At 45.6% G+C, this 25,041-nt stretch overlaps 1 protein-coding gene across 1 annotated transcript in view; it reads right to left on the bottom strand.

Annotated features, from left to right (window-relative positions):
• The window catches only part of CD101 (CD101 molecule), a 31,793-nt gene extending 6,962 nt beyond the window's left edge, over positions 1–24,831 (bottom strand). Inside the window, exons 1-7 of the mRNA XM_028154154.2 lie at positions 24,588–24,831; positions 15,838–16,218; positions 14,138–14,551; positions 12,313–12,699; positions 7,237–7,620; positions 5,890–6,294; positions 2,414–2,824 (exon numbers count right to left, since the gene is read on the bottom strand). Coding sequence (XP_028009955.2) covers positions 2,414–2,824; positions 5,890–6,294; positions 7,237–7,620; positions 12,313–12,699; positions 14,138–14,551; positions 15,838–16,218; positions 24,588–24,768 — 2,563 coding nt within the window. The 5' untranslated portion in view covers positions 24,769–24,831. The remainder of the gene's footprint in view (positions 1–2,413; positions 2,825–5,889; positions 6,295–7,236; positions 7,621–12,312; positions 12,700–14,137; positions 14,552–15,837; positions 16,219–24,587) is intronic.
• Between the last annotated feature and the right edge of the window lie 210 nt (positions 24,832–25,041).

The raw sequence follows: 25,041 nt of genomic DNA, 5'->3' as shown, positions 1-25,041 counted from the left end.
CCCTGATGCCTTTACTTCCCCTGTCGTCTGTCTCTTCTGCTTCCCAGGGGGACCAGTCAAAACTCCGCCCCCTCCCTCCCCATTCCCTCAAGTCAGGTATTGCACCTTGCCCTGCCTTCTTAGCAAATCGCCCTCCTCCCACACACCCGGGGATCTCGGGTGGGGACACAGGGAAGGAGGAGGGAGGCTGTCTGAGAGACTGAACATTTTTGTACAAGCGTTAGAATACTACTCAAGGAGACCATTTACCTTATTGGATTAGACTACGTTTTAAACAGATTTTGACATTTACGTAACATTTCTTTTCTCTCTCATCAGGTAAGGAGTTGGAATGAAGGCTAGAGTAGTTACAAACAAAATAAGGAAAGCATGGTATGTACTAAATGTTAAACTCTACTACAAACAAATTTATTAATCTATCTTTAAAAGAACAACTTTGTGTGGTGAGGGCCTGGGGCGGGGGACAGGTGCAGGCTAGAAGGGGACAATGCGGGGGAGGGGAGTCATCTGTAATACTTTCAACAATAAAGAGAAAACAAAAAAGAACAACTCTGTCTGATCCTGGATTCTTCTTTAGTTAACCATTCTTCATCTTTCCTTCTCTGGATGGCAAAGCATGTGAAATACTAGCTTATGTGATAAACTAATACTTACCTGCTTCCTCTGCTTCAAAGTCCTCCCTACGTTATTGCAGCCAGCCCTCCAATGCCACTGCCATGCTCTGGCCAGGTCCCAGTAAGGGCCTGATTTCCTGCTCCGGTCCCTTCTGTGCCCTCTGTGGTTTTTGTCACCAAAGTCCATTTTCTTCTTGAACCCCTCCCCTCTTCTGATTTCCGAGAAAACGTCCCTCTTACAACGCTGACCCTGGGCCTCTTCCTTAACCCACTCCTGACACCAGGGTGCTCAGCTGGCCACTGCAGCAGCCACACCCCAATATGTTTTGTTTGACACTCTCCGGATTTTAAAAGGATTTGAATTTGCTGTGAACGTCCTCAAAATGAGCCATGCCATACACACACACACACACACACACACACACACACAATTTTGGGCCTTTCCTGCTATACTCAACGACTGGACAACACTGAGCCCACATACTTGAATGGGAAGCTCTGGCTTGAGCTGAGCAGTGGCTGCCTCCTTAAAGGGACATGCACACACTGTCAAGATTTGGCTTAGACAGCGGGGAGGAAGGGATGCAGCCCTGCAGATGGAGAATGCTGCGTGTGCACGAGCTGGAGGGACGGCAGAGAGGCTAAATGCAATATAGGACATACTGAGTGTGAGGGACTCGGAGGCATCCAAGTAGCAATGCCCAGCGGGCCGCAGGTTACAAGCCCCGAGCTCAGGAGACAGGGCTAAGAATAGAGGCCTAGAGCCAGTTCACTGAAGGCGGCAGCTGGAACCAAGGCAGTGTTGATGAAGTTCGGAAGAGAGCAGGGAGGAAGGAGAAAAATGGGCCCAGGATCCATCCCTGAGCAACACCCACGTTTAGCAGGGAGAGGAAGAAGGGTCTGAAGAACAGCGAGAAGGGGAGCCAGAGCGGCTCCCCACGGCCCTAGTAGACGGTGAGCTCCTTCAGGCAAGAGCTGAGCCTTATATCTGTGTGTTCCTAACTGCCTCACACACAGCAATACTCATTACAGTCTTGCTGTTGATGTTACATCAAAAATAGAATTGTAAGTGCCAAACTAGATGAACTTATCTGCATCGTGCTGTTGGGTCTCGCCCAGTTCCCAACCCTTAGCCGTGACACTCATGTAATGTTAATCAAAATACTGGGGGTGACCAGCGGAAGGCTGAGAGGTCTACTCAACCTCGCCCACACGCGGACCGCAGCTCTCTCAGACCAATGCAATGGGTGGAACTCCTATTACATTTTTAAAGATCTCCTGAGGGAGAGGCGATCCCCTCGGTAAGCCATTCCAATGGTTAACTACTCTTCCTCGCCTTCTGTTCAGGCAGCCAAATGTTGAAAAGCAATTTCTGCACACATCCCCGTAGAGTTGTACAGTTTCTGTTCACAGTGGGAGAAATATGCTTCGTATTACTCTTTCTCTGCCAAATTACAATAGAGCCCCACCGGAATGACACGGCTTGTTATTATACTAGTAGAGATCTGAAGATATGATACCCTGGGTAGCTGCATGGACCAGGCTGCCAGGCTGCTCGGCAAACCAATCAAAGGACTCTTGCTCCCCTCCAAGCCCCTGAATCCTCAGATTGATTCACCTTAGGTGACACCCCCCCTCCCCGCCCCGGTGGGTTTCTGGGTCCTACCGTCATTGTGTAGGACATTATTCCTAGGACTCTAGGTCCTATTTTTACCTTCATGTGATCAGTCCGAAGAACAGCTGCCTGAGAGAAGGTGGCAATCCTACAGAAAGACGTGTGAGTACACTCACAAGTTTACCTGTGGGCCTGAGTTTCAGCTCTGTCACGCCCGATGTCTCTTCTCCAAGCTTGTACCCCGTGCCATTTGCAGACAAGAGCCACTCCTGCACCGCGCAGCGATATTTGCCCTGATCGCTGTCTTCCACATGCAGAATGTGGAGCTGAAACGTGTCAGGGGAAACTTTCTCGGTGTGGAATTTCTGTTTTCTCCGAGGGGTATGAAATTCATCCCCGTATTTTACAACATTGGTTTGGTCCAGCTCCAGGATCCTCAGCCAGGATGCGTTAGAGGAAATGGGCGAGAAGTACCAAATAACAGCCAACTGCAGGTGCCCAGTGGTCCTGGATAAGATGCTACATTCCACGGCGGCGTTGGAGTTGATGGCAAGCTCTTGGACTCGACTGCTGGAATTCACTATTAGCTTGCTCTCTAAATTAAAAGGATGGAAACAGCTACATATTTTACTCTGTTAGAAGACAGAATTTCAAGGCAGAAGATACACATTAAGAGGCCAACTAGAGCAATACCTCCCACATCCTTCAGATGTGTGAACCCGCTCTCCAGCAGCCTCACCCACTGCCCATTCAGCCTCCGACAACTCACTACCTGACAAAGCAGCCTATTCCATCTTCAGAGAGCTCTGCCACCAGAAAATTCGGTCTGATACCAAGCTGAGTTTTACCTCTCCACAGCCTCCATTCCCCGGGTCCTGGTTTTACCCTTGCCCAGGAGGAGGGGACAGGCGGGTGGGGCAGTCAGGGTCATACAGAAAAGCCCAATCTCTTCCACAGGATAGCGCCTCAATGTTGAAGCACAGACATCTCTTCTGTAGCCTTTTGTAACTCAAAGGGAGAGAAAGTTTTTTGTGTGTTCACTAACCAGCGTACTCCTGGATCCACAATTTGCCAGTCTAATTGTATATGCCTTCAAACATGGGTAAACAAAAGGAGTTGTATGTGGGCTATTAAAATTGTCTGCCTCAAAGAAAGAAACCCATTGAGTGACAACAACAACAAAAAAGATTTATATGTCTCTTTGCAGCCACTCAGCTGTGGGAATATCATATACATATGGAATCAACTATCCTTTAACCCCAACAGCTTTTCTGCGTAGTCAGAAAGATGAATGATAAAACCTGGCTTCCAGATCTTATTCTAACTTCATGCTGACATCATTGATTCTACTTTTGTAGCTGCTTATTGGTGCTGCTCTTCCTTCAATAAGCATTTATCAAGCACATACTATGTTATGTGCTAGACCAGTGGTCGGCAAACTCATTCGTCAACAGAGCCAAATAGCAACAGGACAACGATTGAAATTTCTTTTGAGAGTCAAATTTTTAAAACTTAAACTTCTTCTAACGCCACTTCTTCAAAATAGACTCGCCCAGGCCGTGGTATTTTGTGGAAGAGCCACACTCAAGGGGCCAAAGAGCCGCATGTGGCTCGCGAGACGCAGTTTGCCGACCACTGGTGCTAGACTATTCCAGGCTCTGTGGAGACCTCCCCTCGGTGGGTTCACAGCCCAGAGGGAAGGACTGGTGCAAGGACAGAGGCGTAGAGGTTGTAGGATAGTGTGACCCAAGCAGGACAGAGGGATGCAGGAGTGGCCGCCAAAGCACACTCAGGACCACCTCACCCAAATGCGGGAGTGAGGGAAGCTTCCTGGAGGAAATAGCTCTAAGCTAAGTCCTAAGGGTCCATAGGGATTAGACTGATGGAGAAGGAGTTAAGAAATCCTATACAAAAGAAGCAACTTGAACAAAGACTTTGAAAATGAGAGAGAACATAGAGTTTTGGGGGAACTGCAAGTAACTCAGTGTGGCTGGGGTTCAAATTCAAGACGGAAAGTGGAAGGAGATGATGCCGGAGAGACATAAAATGTACCAAATGATCAAGGACCTTGCAGGCTGTGCTATGGGAGTGTGGGTATGAGGTGAACACGGAGGAGTTGTGGATGACTCGGGCTTCCCATGCGGGTCACTGGTGGGTGGTGGGGACATAAGGAACAATGGAGGAGAAGTAGCTTTGGAGGGGTAATAATGGTGCATTTATGTTTTGACATAGTGAGTGTAGACATGTCTTGGAGGCAGCTGCACAGACGTGTCTGGAGATCAGAAGAGAAGTCTTTCAAGAGAATGGGTCTGGGAGTTGGCAGGACATAGGTTGACTCCAGGGGTAGGAATAAGCCCACTTCAGGAGGGTGTATAGACTGAGAAGAGAGCAAGCGGAGGATGCAACCCAAAGGGATGAACCAGCGGAGGAGGAGAATTCTGCAAAACAGAATGAGAGGGAGCAGTCGGAGTGGAGTGTCAGGAGGGAAACCAAGAAAATCTTGTATCACGAGGTCAAGAACAAAAGAAGTTTCAAGAAGAAAGGCTTGGGCCAACAATTTCAAAATCCACAGGAAGGACAAGTAAATTGAGGCATGAGTTAATCCACAAGGAGACCATGACTGTTACCAAAACCACTGCTGAGCAGCAGGCAGAACAATGAGAGCCACCGCGTTTGAGCATCTGCTTGGTGTGTCAGGCACTGTGCTAGGCACATTGTGTATGCCAGCGCCTTTAAGTTGCACATTAGCAGTTTACAGGTGAGCTAACAAGGCTTGGGCAGGTTAAGTGACTTGGCCAAAGCTATGCTGCCACCCAGTACTTGTCAGATCTAAATGACCTCAAAGGCTCTCGAACACTCTTCCCTAAGAGAACGGAAGTCATGAAAGAAGATCCTCGACACAGCAGACCTTGGCCCTGGCTGTCTTGCTTTTAACCTCTATGCTCTACTAGCAACTGACAAGGTAAATTATATTCGCCAATAATCATAAATTCTCTAACTCACACATCAACCCATTAAAATAAGTGGATAAATATATTCTGATTAAATTTACATGATCCACACCACTGGTGCTAGCCCTAGAGATCCCTGCTGTGCCATGTGGTACTCTTGGGTTGCTGGCTGCTGGGGACTTGTGGAAAGATGGAGAAGGGGCATGGAGGAACAGTTATTATCAGTCGGTGTGGAACTATTTCAATGTTTTAACAACCAGCATGGTCATTTCTGTGCATACTAACACAGGGTTAGCCTAGATATTGCTTATATGTGGTGCTGACATGTACAATACAAACACAGGGAGAGGCATTTCATGTTTTAATTCTATAACTTACCCAAAGTGGAAATAGTATTTTTTTAAAAAAGCAGGGATTGCCCCCGCTGATGTCGTTCAGTGGTTAGAGCACCCGCTCACGCACCAAAGGGTCCCGGGTTTGATTCCCGGCCAAAGGCACACACCTCACTTGCAGGTTTGATCCCCAGCTCCAGTCAGGGCATGTGTGGGAGGCAACCAATCGATGTGTGTGTGTGTGTGTGTCTCTGTCTCTATCTCTCTGTCTCTCTCCCCCTCATCCCCTTCCACTCTCTCTAAAAAATTAAGGGAAAAAATATTCTCAGGTGAGGTTAAAAAAAAAAAAGCAGGGATTAATTTTGAGTGGTGATTACCTGGTAAAGAGATGACTATCCTCAGGGGGTGAGAGTTAGCAGAAGCCCTCGCCGGGCCATTCATGGGCAGGGAATTTCTGTCATAAACCTCCACCTTACACTGATACACTCCCGCCTCCTCCTCGGTGGCATCGTGGATTAAGAGTTGAGAACGAAACGCAGACTGTGAAATCCTTGTCCTCCTTTGGAACTGGGACGGGAAGTCCCCCCACTCAATAGTGCCATTATGAGTGACTCGGATGAGCTGGTGAGAGACTTGAGAGCCAGCTGGCTGGAACTGCCACGTCACGGTGAGCGGTACCTGGAGGTCGGAGTAGCTGGCCCCCACTACGCAGGCCAGGTCCACGGTGCTGGTTAATTTCACTTGCGGTTGACGGCTCATCAGACTAACTTGTAAACTTGACGCTGTGGGCAGAGATGCAAAACACAATCTGTACTTATGTTTATCAAACCCAAGTCCAGCCCCGCCAAGCTTCCTAGGCACCACCTCTGCACACGGAACCATCATTCATCCCTGGGGAGTACCAAGTATTTGCGGGGGGTTGGGGGGGGGGTAGATGCTGATTCACAGTACAGTCTGTCCTGAACGCTGACCTCCGTTTTCCAAAGTTGAGTCTCTTCTCAGAGCGTTCTTAGCCGCGACCACAAACAGGCAGTGTTTGTCCAGTCGGCTGCTCAGACAGCTGTCGCTGAGTCGGCGGCTGGCCTCCTTCCCTTCCCCCCACTCACGGGTGCAGTACACTCTTCGGCACACGCTAGGCAGACTGTCATCCCAGGGCCGCAGCTGTCAGAAGCTGAGTGTACGGGACTCGGCTCCGCTGGGCATCTCTCTTCTATGAGTCTACTCCAATTCCTAGGATTTCCTTTTTAGCCTCGAATGACAACTTACAAGTTGTACCTTAAAGATGATCTTTATAGCCCTGGCCGGTTTGGCTCAGTGGATAGAGCGTCAGCCTGTAGACTGAAGGGTCCTGGATTCAATTCCACTCAAAGGGCACGGACCCCGGTTGCAAGCTCAATCCCAGGCACGTGAAGGAGGCAACCAATCAATGTAAGATCGATGTTTTTCTCTCTCTTTTTCCCCCTCTCCCTTCCATTCTCTCTAAAAACCAATGAGAAAAATGTCCTCAGGTGAGGATTTAAAAAAAGAAGAAAAAAAGGATGATTTTTATAAAGAGGAGTGAACTTTGGAGATTAACTGACAGACATGGTAGCCGAAGACTATGCTCTGTGTTCTGGGTACACGCACCTTCACTAGGGGATTCAGGATGAGACACAATCAGATACCACCCCGTCTCACTGCAAGAGATATTGGTGATTTCAGAAAAGGATTTCTTTGACACTTACCCAGAGATTTGACAGTGATTGACATCTTCTGCGTCCAGCTCAGACCTCTGGCCTGGCTCCGGAACCTCTCGAACACTCTGCACTCGTAGGCGCCGCTGTCCGTGACCGTGGTGGAGGTGATCTCCAGCCGGAAGGTGGCCCAGTCCGTTTTCTCCAGCCTGGCATGGCCGTGGTTAGTGGGTGTCCCGTAGGAGGCACCCAGCTGCACGGTGCCATCCTGCTCCATGCCAGCCACAAACTCTGGCTGTGTCTGGCCCGGCGGCACGTGCCACCAGCTCACGGACAGGAGACTTTCAGCTCCGTCTGCCTTGCAGAGAAGGGTGAGCGCCTCCCCTTCCCACACAGCTTGCTGCTTATTCTGGGTAGACACGGCCACACTTCTTGCTGTGGATTACAGGTTTTAGAAGAAAAAAATTATTTCTTTTAAAAAATATTTTTATTAATTCCAGAGAGGAAGGGAGAGGGGAGAGAGAGAGAGAGAAACATCAATGATGAGCGAGAATCATTCATGGACTGTCCTGCATCCCCTACACTGGGGATCAAGCCTGCAACCTGGGCATGTGCCCTGACAGGGAATCAAATCACGACCTCCTGGTTCATAGGTCAACGCTCAACCACTGAGCCACACCAGCTGGGCAAGAAAAAATTATTTCAAGGAAATGAAATATTTTCTAAAGCACAGTGAGATCTCATTCATTAGGACGTGGCTAGTGAGTGACAAATCAGACCAGGCTGCTTGCTCCTGTACCACCTCAGAAAAAAAAGACTTGCTAAATGCTTTAAAGGTGGAAACAAGACAGCAGAAAGGATATCAGGGGAGCCTACTTACACTTAAACAATTGATGATGTGCCCTTCTCGTTAGCGGTGTGTTAAATCAGCCCTTCCTTCAGAACATCTAGTTGGAAAACATCTGGCAATATTTTGTTAAATTAATTAGGGGGAATGTGTGACCCTGAAAGTACCGAAGCTGTGTTTATTTAAATTTTTAGTTTTTTGGAATTCAGACTAGCACAGTTTAAAACGACCTTCCTCTCCCTACTTACCTTCCCCTAACTAGCATGTGTTTGGAACAGGGAAGGAGTACTGTTAATAGGATTTCTGTTCACAATACTCCCATTAAAAACAACTACTTGGGGGGAAATACATATGTACAGATATATTTCTCTTTTTCAAATTACATGTAATATATATGTGGTGTTGGACGAAGGGAGATCCTTCTTTTAAATTACAGTGTCAAACTCTAAATGCGAATCTGGTTCCCAGGTGGGAAATTCAAGATGTGTAGGAATGCAGACATTCATTCAACAACCACTTCCTGTGCAAGCCCTGGTCCTGGGTGCATTGCAGGCAAAGCAAAGATCGCTCAGCAGCTCATGCATCGGAGGCAGCCCAGCCTCAGGCTTAAGGCCAAGGTCCCTGGAGTCAGAATGATCTTGGGCAACATAGTTGACCTCTGTGAGCCTTGGTTTCCTTTCCTGTAAATATAAGGGTAATAATAGCACCCACCTTCTCACATTGTTGAGAGAACTAAATGAATGGCACATGCGAAGGGCTTCGCCTGGCTGGCAAGGGAAAGTGCCCAGTAAAGGTTAGCTGTTAGCGTGAGTACGTTATAATAGACACTTTGTGGAAATAGGGTGGTTCAGAGCCCAAGGAGAAAAGTGAAAAAGAACTGGCGCTGGAAATCTGAATAGCATCTAATTGAATTTGTAAACTGTTCTTCCCTGCTGTGGACAGAGTTCATTCTGCTGTTTTATATATGTACTAGAGGCCCAGTGCACGAAATTCGTGCAAGGGGCTCGGCCCTCGGCCTCTGCCTTGGCCCCCGCCCACTGTGCTGGCCAGGGCCTCTACCTTGGCCCCCCGCCGCCGCTGCCGTGGCTTTGTCCCAGCTTTGTCTGGAAGGTCGTCAAGAAGGACATTCGGTCTAATTAGCATATTACACTTTTATTATTATAGATGTATATAAGGCAGAATGAAGGTTAATGTCTACAAACTATATATATATATATATATATATATATATATATATATACACACACACACATATATATATATATTTGGAAACCTGTTTTCAAATTTTGGGTATTAGAAGCATGATTATACTTCCATTTTTGTCAAGTTAAAAATAGAGTCATAACTGAAGCTTAGAAATTAGAGAGAAAATGATTGCTCATAATCTCACTACTCTAATATAACCATTATGGTAACTAATGCATGTAGAAAGCTATTGTTCCAGGGACTGGAATGTATGACCGGACCTGCCCTGACTTCAGAAGCAACTCGACCTTTGTGTCTCAGGAGGGCTGTAAGCGACAAGACAAGACTGTATCTGAGCCATTGTGCTGCAGGGAGAGAATGTCCCCTACCCAGGATGCAGATAAGGGGAATCTCAGAAAATCACTGGACTGCAGCTTTTATCTGATGAACCCTTTTTCCTGAATTCCAAACCCCTTACCTATTTTCTCCTGAATTCTAAGCCCTTTACCTCTACTTTTCTTCTCCTTATAAAAAGGGTGGCTTGAAATGAGATGTAAGGTGGACTTTCTAGGGTACATAGCCTGCGTCTTCTCAGATCGCCGGCCGTCTGAATCAAGTGCCCACAAAGAGTCAGTCCTTGCCTCTACTTACTGATTCTGGTAGTGACAGGTAGCACTGACGCTGACTTTTCCGGTTTCAGTAGTGAGTCTCCCCCTTCTGTTTAAAATGTTCATAGAAGGATACAACTCTGCTCATATTTCAAATAATGGCCTGACTTTTATTTTTATTTTTTAATTGATTTTTTAGAGATGGGGAAGGGGGAGAAAAGAGAGAGAGAAACATAGATATGAGAAACATTGACTGGTTGCCTCCCATAAGAACACACAACCTAGGCATGTGCCCTGACCGGGAATCGAACCTGCCACCTTTTGGTGTACGGAACAACGGAACAATGCTCCATCCAACCCAGCCACACCGGCCAGGGCTGGCTTGACTTTTAAAACTGAGTGTGCAATTGGATCCTTAATAAATTTGCTAAATACTTTCTCTGTTTCTACATATCGGGCCCATTTTGGGCTCCAGCCTACACAAAGGACTGTGTTTAGCTTTAGAAGACCACCCTACTGGTAAGCTTAGGCTCTGTATACCATGAAATACACCGAGAGGCCCTTTGGCACCAATTCCCACATTCTGGGTTTAAGAAAGGTCACAGATATGCTCCAGGGAAAATTGAGATGCACAAAGCAGAGGTTTAGCTCTGTGTAAATATGTAAACCGCCCACATCGTTTTCCTTGATTCCTAGAAAGTTAAACCAAATGTTTGGTGTGAAAACTAACACCAACGCACTTCCTGGCTTGCCACTCGAGGCCAGAGCTTCTGTGTCTTCATTCCTAGCAAGTGGGGAGATGAAGAAAAGCATGAAAGGGGAATTTATCTATCTTGGGAGATGTCTCCAATGAGCAAGTATAACGAGGATATCTTAATTTTTAGTTTGCTTTTGGTTTTGGTTTTCAGGCAAATTAATCTTTCTAGACTTTGAATTTAATACTCAGCCCAGAGAATCCTAATTCAGTCAGCCCTCTACAACCATGGATTCCTCATCTGCTGACTCAACCAACTGTGGGTTGAAAATATGACACACACACACAAAAGTTATTACTGCACCTGATGTGTACTATGATACCTGATAAGGATGATATTACACATCATCCTTATTCGTGCAAGGGGCTCGGCCCTCGAATAAGTACCTGATGTGTACTATGGAGTTAGGCCTAAGAAGGTGGCATTTGTACAAACTTTTTTCCTTGTCATTCCTCCCTAAACAACACAGAATAACAACTACTTACATAATATTTACATTGCATTAAGTATTATAAGTAATCTGGAGGTGATTTAAAGTACATAGGAGGGTGTGCACAGGTTATAGGCAAATACTATGCCATTTTATATAAGGAACTTGAGCATCCATGGATTGTGGTATCCGTGAGGGGTCTTGGAACCAATCCCCATGGACACTGAGGGACCACTGTATTAATTGCATATTTATCCACTTTCTCTCCACACAAAAGCACTGACTATTCAAACATGTTTAAGGTCACCCAACCTCCACAAACGAAGTGAGAGCTGAGTGGCCTTTCCAGTCTCATGCCTACAGATACTCAGACCCATTGGACAGACATCTCCCCACATCACAGCAAAGTGCAGGGAATAGGGCCTGTGTACTATCATTTCTCTCTTCATTCCTTTGATGAGCCATGCTTTGGTGCAGAATTATGACTTAGAAAAAAAAAAAAAAGACTTAGAACTGGTCCCTATGGCTGGTTAAGATAATCAAGGCTTGACAAAAGGCACCTGAATGATGGAGGAGTGTGGGGTGTAATGTGGGTGTTCACTCCCCAGGAAGAAGCAAAGTGGAGCTTTTTCCTCTTAACCTACTCACATCACACACACAACAAAAGAACACAGAGGGCTTCATTCAGGCAGGTGTTCTCTGCTTGAAGAAAAAGCCAATGTGTAAAATTAGGGCTGCCAGCAAACAGAATCAAAGAATCTAGGATAGCAAGAAAGGATTTAAGGACACAGTCTAATTGTATGTCATTATTTTACACTTGAGGAAGTGGAGATTGAGAGAATTAGAGTGGAGCATCCACGGTCATGACCCATTTAACGGCTCAAGAACGGGACTCAGGCCCAGCCAGCATGGCTCAGTGGTTGAGCACCGACCTATGAACCAGGAGGTCACGGTTCGATTCCGGTCAGGGCACATACCCGGGCTGCGGGCTCAATCCTCAGTAGGGGGTGTGCAGGAGGCAGCCGATCAATGATTCTCTCTCATCATTGATGTTTCTCTCTCTCCCTCCCTTTCCATTCCTCTCTGAAATCAATAAAAATATATTAAATTAAAAAAAAAAAAAAAAGGAAGAACAGGGCTTAGGTCTTCGGCTAGCTTGGTGCTTTTCTGTTCTTCCCCCCAAAATGACCTGATGGACACCTGACTCTTCAGGAGATCTCCACTGTGTCCCCGAGGCGGCCTAAACTAATGAAGGAGAGGATCCGAAAGCAGCCCGGCCGTGCCTGGTGCGACCTCACATACCTGCTGGCTTCCTCAGGTGCACGTGACTGTCCGGGGATTGCTTTCTCTGCAGCAGTTGCCAGGAGCCCATCTGAGCCCTTGTCATCTCCGCCACTGCGCATCTGTAGGCGCCTTCATCCTCCGGGCCCGCAGCGAAGATCTTGAGAGAGAAAGCCTTGGGGCTCAACTTTGAAACCTGGAGTTGTCCTTGACTTGCTCTCTCCTTGTAGTCTTTCTTCAGGCCCAGGACTCCACCGGCATCAATGCGGGCCACCTCCACGCCGTTGAAGAACCAAACGCCCTGAAGCTGTGGGTCCCGGCCACTGCCCAGGACTCGGCACACCAGTTCGAAGGGTTTCCCTTCAGTAAACGGGCTCTCGGCCGTGAGGTTGACTTGAAAATCTCTCACTAGGAAACAAACGCAAGGCAGGTATTTAGAGAGGCCACTGCCTCTGCCCCTTCCCTAGCAGAGAGAGATGACAGCCCCGTAGGGACAGGACGAGGACTGAATGCCATGTTGGGGTTCAGTCCTAAGGAGGGGATAGACAGAGGAAATGCCTACCAGCAAAAATGCCCTTGCCTATTTCTTAAATCACACAGAGAGAACAGCATACCTGTTCTCCGAACGCAACCCTATTAAGCAGGATGTGTGCATAGATGTATAAAGTATATAGCAATGTGTTTTTAAAATGAAAAATATGACAGATTTTATACTATGTTGAATTACTAGAAAGTGTGATTTTTTTTTTTTGCTCTATAATTTGGCTGAGAGTGTCCAGTGGAGTTTTCCTAAGTTAAAAGCACATGTGGCCCTGACTGGTTTGGCTCAGTGGATACAGCGTCGGCCTGCAGACTCAAGGGTCCCAGGTTTGATTCCGGTTAAGGGCATGTACCTTGGTTGCAGGCACATCCCCAGTGGGAGGTGTGCAGGAGGCAGCTGATCGATGTTTCTCTCTCATCGATGTTTCTAACTCTCTATTCCTCTCCCTTCCTCTCTGTAAAAAATCAATAATAATAATAAAAAAGCACATGTGGTATATGATAGGTTCACAGCTAATATCATCCTTAACAATGAAAAGCTGAAAGCTTTTCTCTAAGATCAGGAGTAAGACAAGAATGCCCACGCTTGCCACCTCTATTCCACATAGTACCAAAAGTCCTAACCAGAGCAATTAGTCAGAAAAATACATAAATAAAAGGCATCCACATCAGAAAAAAAAAGAGAAGTAAAATCATCTATAGAAACTGCAAAAGACTCCACTCAAAAACTGTTAAAACTAATACACAATTTCAGTAAAGTTGCAGGATACAAAAAAAAAAAAATCAACATCCAAAAATAATCTGTTGCATTTTTAGACACTAACAACAAACTATTAGAAAAAGAAATTAAGAAAACGTTCTTATTTACCAGCGCAACAAAAAGAAGAAAATGCCACCCAATGCAATCTACAGCGACTCGGAGGCCCAGGTGTCTGTGACACACCTGATTCCCAAGGCCAGCTCCACCGCTCGGCAGCGGGGTGACCTTGGGCAGAGCACTTAGCAAGTCTGAGGCTCAGGGTCCTTGCAGAGCCTTGGCCAGAACGGCAACAACACTATTTCCACGTACGGCTTGTGGAATCGATCCAACTAGTCAACAGACCTTAGCTCATACAAACCGACCTGTGGGCAGAGCCAAACACGGACGGTCTTTCTTTTATTTATGCTTCCCGGGTGACAAAAGGAAAATTTACTCAAGCTTTCAGGAAAAAAATATTTTTCGATTCAACAAGAGATGAGAAGAAAACAAAAAGTTATCCCACAAATACCCACCACCAGCATATTCATTTTCTGAGAAGATAATCACCTGCTGGCTGGATTCTCAATGTTGTTGGGTCTGTCTGCTTTTTTGCAATGGAAGTCCAGGTTTCATCCGGGTCCTGAATCCATTCCGTTGCCTCACAGAACAGCCGGCCTTGATCCGAGGGCTGCAGGCTCCCTATGGACAGCCTGAAGGTAGCGGCCCCCAGCTTGTCGAGCCGCACGGCACCGCGTGCAAACCTCTCTGTATACGAGGGCCCAGGGAGCAACGTAAAATCTTTGGAGAGGGAAATTATCTCGGTGGCCCGACTTCCTCCAGCCTGCAGCAGGTACCAGGCGACAGCCAGGTGGGTATGCTGAGCTGTGGCTGTGGCTGCCTCACAGGTAAGTTCTAGCGGCTCACCTTCCTCCTTACTGAGAGTCTGGGGACTCATGGTGGCAGAGAGGGTGTCTGGAATAACTGGAAGCAAAGAAATAATGGTAATTGGCCCCATGCCAGTCAGACTAGCCTATTTAGATGAAGATGGCGCCCTGTAAAGCACATGCTTGGAGTTTCTTTTCTGGTTAGCCATACGTGTTCCCTGTGGCCAATGCAAATGTTGGCATCTGTGTACCTACAGTGGACGGAACTCAGCAAAGCTAATGGCTCCCTGATGCGCTGATCCTGACTTGACGTGTTTAGCATCGGCTGTAGCCAAGTTTGCGACTTGGACATAACGTATTTAAAGGGGAGAGCCCTGGGAGCCAGAAGACCTAGATTCTGATCCAAAATCTGTCCCTATTTGACTACATGAACCGGAGCAAGTCACTTCACTTCCTTGGGCCTTAACCTGCTCCTTTATAAAATAACATTCTGAAACAATCTGTTGTTATCTGCCATTCAGAGCCAACATGCAACCTTCACAAAAAGTGCTGATTACCACCCAACTACCTTATCATTCTCTCCGTCCTCAAAGGAAATGACAGAGCCTCAGCTTAAGTGAAGGCAACACTTACATTTGATCAATGGCTATTTACTGAGCATCTATTTCGTGCCAGGGACTGAGATAAACATCCCCTCCTCCTGGAGCTCAGAGTGAGGTAGGAGAGAGTCACAGAAGCAGCCAGTTACCACATAAACGGGTGAGTGCTAAGAATAGTGGCGTGAATAGAGCATTGAAGGAAGGAAAATTGGAATACTGCCTGCGACAGTCAGGGCAGGTTTCACAGCAGAGGTAATATCTAAACTGGGTCCTGAAGTATATGTAGGAGTTTGCTAGGCTGAAAAAAGGGTGATACGATATTCTAGGCAAAGAGACAAAATGGTAATTACAAGAACGATTACCTTCTCTTTTGAGGTAAATAGGCTAGAGAATGGTAGTTTGCAAATAAGCATTTCCGAATTAACAACTTACCACCTCTGACATTAATACCAGCTCTTATCAAGTTAATGTTCTGCCTCCAAGAGAAGACATAACCTGATGGGAGCTCTCAAAGCTTTGACTGATGCTGTGGCTACTATCAGCCTACGGGTAGCTGTGGGGTAGGCCTTGGGAAGACACACACTATCTCAATCTTCAAGGCAAAGTTGATTGGAAAAATTAATTGACAGCTTTCGTAAACATGAAATACCTATTTGTGATAAATCCCCCAAATATCCAGAGAGGTACATGGGCAATTTTGCCAAAGCAAACAGCACAATATAAAGCCATGTCACACCGCAAGGCGTTGCGATGGATTCGGGCTGGCTAGCAGAGGAGGGCTTACCAATTAGAGTCGTCTTCGCACTGTAACTCCCGTAGTATTTGCCATCCGTGTTCGGTGTGTGACACTCATATTCCCCAGAATCCTTCCCCTGGAGCTTTGAGATGTGCAACAAGGCTGAGTTGCCCTGGAGCCTCTCCACATAGATGTCCCTGCTTTGCACCCGCCCCGCATACGCTGCGTAAGTGAAGCCGGCGTCCTTGGTGCTAACGATCTGGATTTCCAGGGCCGGGGCTGTGGGCAGGTACACAGACCACTGGAAATGCTGCTCGGAAGGTCCCCGGTGGCCACTTACATTGCAGCCGATGCTGACAGGGTAGCCTTCAGCTCTCAACAGCGGTCCTTTCTGAACTGTTACTTCTCTCTGGCCAATGCTGAGCTTAGCTTGCAAGTGGGAGAAAGGAAGGGGAATAAAAATAGATTAGTGTCCCAGTTCCCAACGTGCCGCCTTCTGCAGCTCCCTGTGTTACAATCCCCATACCTGGGGTCGCAGGTGATTAGCTATAATCAACTCAAAGGTTCAACATCTTCTTTAGGCTGAGGAGCAGTGGAACGGCTTGAGGAATGAATTGTTCTTCTATAACTTTAACTTCCATTGTAATCTCTAGCCTCTTAAAATCAAGTCTAGCCCTAGCCGGTTTGGCTCAATGGATAGAGCATCGGCCTGCGAACTGAAAGGTCCCAGGTTTGATTCCGGTCAAGGGCACATGCCCGGGTTGTGGGCTCGGTCCCCAGTGGGAGACTTGCAGGAGGCAGCCGATTCATGATTCTCTCTCATCACGGATGTTTCTCTCTCTCTCCCTCTTCCTTCCTCTCTGAAATTAATAAAAATATATTTTAAAAAGATAGCTAAATAAAAATACCTGTAACAAGACTAGAAGTTAATTAAAAACAACAACAACAAAAACAAGTCTAGCCCTGGCCAGTGGGGCTCAGTTGGTTGGGTGCCATCCTGCGCACGAAAAGGTTGCCAGTTCGATTCCCAGTCACAGGACATGCACAGGTTGTGGTCTCAGTTCCAGATAGGGAGCATGCAGAAGGCAGCCGATCTATGTTTCTCTCTCACATCAATGTTTCTCTCTCTCTCTCTCCCTCTTCCTTTCTCTCTAAATTGAATTAAAAAAAACACACCACAATTCTAGCTTAATTCATGTACCATGGCCCCTACCATGAAACATATCTGCTTATCTGCAGTGCACTTATTTTAAAGTAAATACGATGTATGATGATTCACCTGTACATTCTTTTTTTGGGGGAAAATTCAGCAGGTACTTCCTAAGCCTCTAATTCCTGGGTGGCATTGCTCACAGCCATGATTGCTGGAGAGGCAGTCTCCAGCACTGCCCATGGGGCCATGTTTTTTCCTGTGGGTTGGTTGGTCTTTAGCTCTTGGCCACATCTGATGCAAGATCGGCTAAAATTAGCACCTGAAGAGATAGCAGTACTTCCTTTCTGTACTGTGGAGGGGGTTTTGTTTTGTAATTTTTTAAAGAGCCACTACAGCTTTATTGAAAAGCTTCATCCTGTTGACTGTCAAGTCCCACAGGATCTGGAATCAGAATTTATTCTAGTTCTTCCCTTACCCAGATTTTCATTGGGGACCACTATGGAATGTTTGGGGAAAATCTCATGTATTAGATTTAAAGGAGAAAACATTATTGAATGGTAACATTTCCTCTGATATACACAGTTTCAAAATCAAGCATTTTGCAGAAATTACAATGAGTTTACTATTATGTTGATATTAAAGGCTAGTTTGTGTTCCCGAAAAAAAAAAAAAAAGAAAGAAAGAAAGAACAGATGACAGATGCCACAAGGGTGAGCTAGATCTCTCAGGAGGCCTCGGGCCAGCGGGAGGGGAGGGAGAGGTGGCGTGACCACAAGTCGGAGTGCTCATCTGAAGGAATTAACAGAACGGAGTTCATAAGAAGATACGGGAGAAGCAGAGCATCTGCCCAATCGTGTGACCCTACAGGACAAAGGAAGCTGAAGGGAAAACAGTGAGAGAAAGGAACAATGACATTACAGAGACCATGATAAGGCTGAGAATAGAAATTCTGGAATGCAAACAATTCTGCTAGGAGCAGTGCAACAAGCAAATGGGCAGAAGGAGTAAGTAGTCACCCGAGACAGTCAACGAACTAAAAACTGTCCGTGTGTGCTCAGTGAAAAACGGAAAAACAAACTTCCAACCAACCCATCGGCCAGCCACACACATTTCCAGCAACCATTTAAAATATACTCATGTATTCATACATCCCAATCTCATATGTATTTTATATTATGCCTAGAAATAGAAGTTAGGGCATCTGAGAGAATTTTAAATTATTACTTAGCAAAAAAAAAAAAAATACTATACTACAGAGGCCATTGAAAACATTTTCAGCAAAGCCAGCCAGTCTTAGACGTGCACCTAAGAGGAGGTGTGCACTGTGCCCCAGGCTACCGTGAGAGAGCACCCATGGCTGTATTGCTCATTAGAGCCCCAAACTAGAGGCCACCCATATGCCCACCAACGTCGAGCAGATGAACTCAGTACATTCATAAAGTGAAATAGTTGCAATAATATGAATAACTGTGTTTAATAAAAGATGCAAAATACTTTTGAACCTTTTTGACTACCTAGAGAATGGTTCTACCCTTTTTAAAAAAAAAAAATTAATATATTTTATTGATTTTAGAGAGGAAGGGAGAGGGAGAGAGAGATAGAAACATCAATGAGGAGAGAGAATCATTGATCAGCTGCCTCCTGCATGCCCCCTACTGGGATCGAGCCCACAACCCAGGCATGTGCCCTTGGCCGGAATCGAACCTGGGACCCTTCAGTCTGCAGGCCAACACTCTATCCATTGAGCCAAACCAGCTAGGGCGGTTCTACTCTTTATAAAGTTTTAAAACAGGCAAAACTACACTGTGTTGTTAAGTGATGCAAGCATAATGGCTAAAAAGAATTAAAAGAAAAAAAGAAAAGCTAGGAAGTGGTTATCATGAAAGTCAGAAAAGTGATTGTGTGGGGGGAGGGTTGTGATCTGGATGGGGCACATGGCAGCATGGGTGGGTCCTTCTTGGGTCTTAGCAGTGTTCTATTTTTTTGACCTGGGTCGTGATTGCATGGTTTTTACTTTTTACTTATTTGTTCAAAGGCACATTTATGTTTTATTAACTGTTCTTTTGTGCCATATTTCACAATAAAAAACGCCTTTTAAAAAATGTAATTTCTGAGGTACCACTAACCTGTTTATATCAGGGCATGTTTCCACAGTGCTATTTTTGGTTGCTAGGCAACACTCCTTCAACATTTTCCATGACTTTTCAGAGAGATGGGTACCGCGTTTGAAGCATTTCATTGTGAAAACGAGCATTTCATTTTCTACTGCTTTATTTGCCAATTCAGTAAGTATTTATTCAACCACTTCTAGTATTTGAGGCTTCGGGAACCCAGATACGAAGATGAGTTTGAGAGAGTCTCTGACTTCTCTATTTTATAATTTGGTCAAGTAGGGTCATAGTCCTCCTAGAGAGATGCGATAAAAATGCTTTGAGGAACTTGAAGGAAGGAGAGATTATATTTTTTGAGGAGGGAAACAGGCCAGGTTTATGAAAGAGACAGTATCAGAAATGGGCTTTGGAGAATTGGAACGATTATGACAATTTAAGTGGGAAGACAAGATCTTTGAGGTTAAGGAGATTTCATGAGGAGACTGAATGAATAGGAATCAAAAGACTTGTTAAAGGAAATAGGGAGTAATCAGTTAGATTAGGGGAAGAGTTATATGAAGATTAATAGAAGGAGGTAAGAACTGGTAGGACATTTGGGTCCAGAACATGAAGGACTTGACTCTTATGATTAAATGTTTGAACTTGATTGAGTAAGCCATGCTTGATTAAGCCTGAAAGTGTTTGAAAGGTCTTAGGAAAATTAACCTGACAATTTGTATTGGATGATGGAAATTAGAAACAGACATGAGGTAATTATTATAGCCCAGGAGAGAAGTGATGAAGGCAACAGGGATGGAAAGAAAGGGACTACAATTTTGAAGCCACTGTGGTAATAAAATCCATAGTTTTTCAGTTTCTTGGATGCTTGGAGGTAGTAGGGGTAAGTGGAGGGATGGAAGGCAGGAAGAAATCAAAGATGATACCCAGGTTTGTGAGGGCGACTGGAAGAATAATGGTACTATTAACAGAAATAGGAGATCAGGGAGAGTTACTGTTGTGTGTTCAAGGAAGAAGATAATGCATTTAATTTTGGAAATACTAAATTTGAGTACCGTGGAATAAACAGGAAGGATATACAGCAAATATTTGGAAATAATATTTAAATATATGTACTTGTGCTTTAAAGTCTTCAACCCTTTGAAAAGATGTACATTCTAATCCTTTCAAGAACTCTGTCATAGTTCCTTATTTGGCAGTGTCAACACTTGTAAGTGGTGGAGCCAAACTTGAACCTAGATTTGCAAATGCCAAACCTCTGGCTATCTCTGTGGCTTCTCATGGTTTCCTGTAAATGCTTGTTTGTAAGTAGGGAGAGTTCTGGGCTGTAGATGCAAATTAAGTCAGTTATACATGTAAGTATGGGGAAGTGTTAGGGAATATAAAGAAGAGGGCTAAAGAGAGATTACTAGAAAACCTCTCTATTTAGGGGGTTTAGATGAGGAACTATACCTACTGAAGGAAGAGTTAGGGAGTTGAGAGGGCAGCCAAGACACAGTGGCTTGGAAACCAAAGGAGGCAAATCATTCCAGTAAGCAAGGGCCGGTCAGCACTGCGAAATGCTGCTGAGAGGCTGAGGGTTCTAAAGGCTCAAGGACGAGGGTGTCAGTGGAGATCTTTGTAAAAGTGATGTCAATCGAGCAGGAGCAGCAGATTTCAAGGGTCAGAAGCCAATGCAGGAAGCGTAAACTACTTCAAGAAGTTTCATGCAGAAGCGTAGGGAGGAATAAGATGACAGCAGGCAGAAAGCAGCAGTGAGGGCCCGGATGGACACAGGTGCCAGTGCCTGCGTATGGGAGAGGAGCAGTGGAGGGGAGAGATGGATGGAGCCAGAGAAAGGATGATGAATGGAGTAAGGTCCTAGTAGCAGCATGAGGTCAAGAACATGATTGGGATGGTACTGCTTTCTCAGAAAAGCAAAAGTCATAAGGCAGCAGTTTCATAGGTATTTTTAAGATGGAAAGGAATGACTGACAGAATTCCATTCAAATGTCTATGCATTGGGATCATACCCTGAAACATCTTATTATGAATATAGTCTCTGTGGGATATGGTGTACATCTCTCTCCTCTTCCTAAAGAATAAAACACCTCGGAGGACTGTCCCATTGCTCTCTCTTTGAATGGACAGAGGGTTAGATGCCCTAGCACAGCAGCTCAAAGTCTCGTTGACTGATGGGCACACAGCGTGGCACCGATATACTGCACTGGAGTCATGCTTTTTTTTTTGTTCTTTTTTAAAATATATTTTATTGATTTTTTACAGAGAGGAAGAGAGGGATATAGAGTTAGAAACATTGATGAGAGAGAAACATCGATCAGCTGCCTCCTGCACAACCCCTACTGGGGATGTGCCCGCAACCAAGGTACACGCCCTTGACCGGAATCGAACCTGGGACCCTTGAGTCCGCAGGCCGACGCTCTATCCACTGAGCCAAACCGGTTTCGGCTAGAGTCATGCTTTTGAAACATAAAGAATTCCTTGATGGTATTGGCTTTTTTTTTTTTTCAAAACTATCACTGGGATTGCCAAATTCGCCACTTCAGTATTATTTGAGTGGAAGCTATTAGATTGAACCATATAAAATTACTCATATTTGACCATTTTTGATATACAAAAACAGCAACTCCAAATGATTCCACCTTACAGAAAACCTACCAGGAGAACATGGAACACAACACGCAACTCCTTTCTTTACACACAGAAAAACCTATCTGCATGGAAGCTGGGACAGCTTCCACCCATAATTTAGTGAAATTTTTTTCATGAAATAGTTTCAGTTAGACAAGCAATTTCCCCACTCCAAGACCCTCCCATATTAATGGCTTTTGTTTGGAGGCCATCTAGTTGAGGTGAGGAATGACAGATCAAATATGCAAAACTAAGGGCTAAGTCCAAGAGCTCATTTAATCATGACATTGACCTCATTTAGCACCGTATTATAACAGGATTAAGCCGTCCTTATATTTACTAAAAATATAAATAAAGTAGGACAAAGTATATATTTGCTAAACAGTACAATTGGTCAACTGGTCACTTAATTAATTTCCTTCATCTCCCCCTCAGAATACACACACACACACACACACACACACACACACACACATAAAAGTATAATATGCTAATTAGACCTGACATCCTTCCAGACAACCTTCCAGATGAAGCCAGGGCTTCGAGGGAAGCCTGGGTCCTGGGTGCCTGCTGACGGCCAGAGGGAAGCCTGGGTCCCAAGTGCCAGAGGGAAGCCGGTGCCAGTAGCCAGGGGAAGGAAGGCTTACTCTTGCATGAATTTCGTGCATCAGGCCTCTATTATATATATATATTTTTAATTGATTTCAGAGAGGAAGGGACAGGGAGAGAGAGAGAAACAGAAACATCAATGATAAGAGAGAATCACTGATTGTCTGCCTCCTGCTCACCCCCTGTGGGCGATCGAGCCCTCAATCTGGGCATGTGCCCTTGACCGGAATCAAACCCGGACCCTTTAGTCTACAGGCTGATGCTCTACCCACGGAGCCAAACTGGCTAGGACTCCCCCTCAATATTTGTGATGACTAATAGCAGGCTTCCTACATTTTTTCAAGTTACTTCCTGATTTATGTGTTCTTCACATAAAAACTGTGGTTCTATACAAAGTTAGTGCTGCGGATGACTCAGAATTTAGAAGTAAAATATATAACCCAGTAGAGGCCATTGTTGAAATGGGCTAAGGAAAAGCTTCCAGCTTCCCCTTTTGAATCCTGATTACTACTTTCTTTCCCCTCGGACCTCCCAGCCTGCTTACAAAAGAAAGTTTGCAGTTGTCTGACTTGCCCAATGTAAACCCAGCTTCCTCCTAACACACAAACCAAACACACACTCCAAATTCGCAAAGCAAGTACACCCGAGAATCCCTCTCAGACAACTGAACAGGACAAAGAGGAACGCACCAGCCAACAATCCCCAAAGGATCCCAGCAGTCCACCTGGCCCTCAGCACCTGCCAGACCTGTCCAGTGGGCACTGGTCACCCAGCAACGGGTCCCAGGAATCTTCCTTCAGGCCACCTCTCACCCCACCAAGCCCCAGATCTGGTTCTTACCTCACACTAGCCAATGCCCCTTTGCGACGTGAGCCCAGTTCAACTCAAACCGATGTTTATTCAGCACCTCCTTGGCTGAGTGCTCCTGCTCCCTTTTCGTGCTTTAGCCACAGCCCTGGTCACACTGGGTGCAATTTCTTCTAGTTCCCCTCTGGTTCCAGCCATTTAAGTCCCTTCCCTATCTCAACCCAATCTCTGTAGAGCAGGAGTTCTTAACCTGGGATTACTACTTTCTTTCCCCTCGGACCTTCCAGCCTGCTCACAAAAGAGAGGAGATTTGCAATTTTAAAGAGTCCACACACCTGGGTGGAAAAAAAAAACCACACCCTACATTTTAATTTTCATTAATATTCATGGAAATTTAGTATTTCCTTCCGTCATGAATGTAGACAACAAACCATAAATATTTTCATATCACATTACAGTTGTTGCAAAAATCTTGAAATATTGTTCGTATTCATTACAACGTTGAAGTTTGGTGGTTAACGTCTAGATTGTTATGTAACGCATAAAGAGATGAGTAAGTGACGACATCACAATCTATTTAGAACTATTTTGGCCCCGGCTGGTGTGGCTCAGTTGTTTGGAGCAGCGTCCCATACACACACACACACACACACACACACACACACACACACACACACAGGCAGGTTCGGTTTGGTCAGGGCACATTTGGGAAGCAACCAATCGGTATTTATCTCTCACATTGATGTTTCTCTTTCTCTCTCTCCCCTTTCTTCTCTCTAAAATCAATTAAAAATATTCTGATAACTGCTTTTCAATATGATTGATTGATTTCCCCTAGAGCCCTCTGTATTTTATTTTATGCATTTAAGACATGATTCTGAGATGGGGTCTATCGGCTTTACCAGATGCTAAAGGAAACCATTGCACAATTAGTACCTGCTTGCTGCTCTACCTACTCTGGAACTATGTCATTGCCTTCCCAATTCACCTTCAAACTTCCCTTTTCCTCCCCTGTTATAGCACACAGGAATGCCCCGGGCCAGCTAAGGCCCCTGCATATGCTCCTCAGCCAAGCCAAGTGAATCTCCCTGCCCCTTCTCAGTCTCTCAGTAGTCAATTCCCACTTCAGCCCAGGTAAAGTCCAGAACCTTCTTTAGCTTAGCCTAAAACTACTAAGTGCTCTCATGACCTTTCCTTCTACCCCCAAGGCACACTTATCTGGTCTAGCTCTGACATCAGGCAAACCTTACAATCACCACCCAGTCTGGGGAGCTAAGCCTCTTACTGTCTGCAGGGATGGGCTAGCCCAAGACGACACAGTAAAGGCGGAGCCAGGAAAACTGGCAGATCTGGCATCGCAGACAGAAGTCACCGAGCACTGCCAGCACCAGAGAAGCCTGGCCCCGTTTTTCCTGGAGAAACCACGTTGTCCGGTTCCACCACCCAACAGCCCCTGGGACAAGAGAAACACGCAGAACGATGACACTTACTCAGAAAGAGAAGGAGAGACGCCACACGTGGGATGCGTGCCATGGGGACCCGTGCAGAGCGCTGCTGCTGGTGGCACTGAGGTTGCTCAGATGCCGCGTGACAAACACTATGAAGGCGAAGAGGAAGCGGTGTCGCTGTCAGCCCACTGAGAGAGAGGTGGCTTGCAAAAGCCACACTCATTGCATTATGGTTCTTTGTGAAATGCCCCAATTTGGGTGTGAAAAAAAAAATTAGTTCAGACAACTGAACAGGACAAACAGTTATCTCCCTGGGTAAGTGTATGTTTATACAGATAAAAATAAGAAAAGGCAGGCCTCATCCTGGCTAAATATGCATCAACAGGTAGCCATCAGGGAATTTAAGGAAACGGAATAAATAAAAAATCAAGCAGAAATGTCCCTTTTCTTAGCCCTGACCTCTCCTCCCATCCTGGGGGAGAAAAGGACTGAGAAA

This window comes from Eptesicus fuscus, chromosome 22 (genome assembly GCF_027574615.1).
Source record: "Eptesicus fuscus isolate TK198812 chromosome 22, DD_ASM_mEF_20220401, whole genome shotgun sequence".
In the NCBI taxonomy this organism is placed as follows: domain Eukaryota; kingdom Metazoa; phylum Chordata; class Mammalia; order Chiroptera; family Vespertilionidae; genus Eptesicus; species Eptesicus fuscus.
The sequence above is the reverse complement of the archived record's forward strand: the minus strand, read 5'-3'. Positions and strand labels throughout refer to the sequence as shown.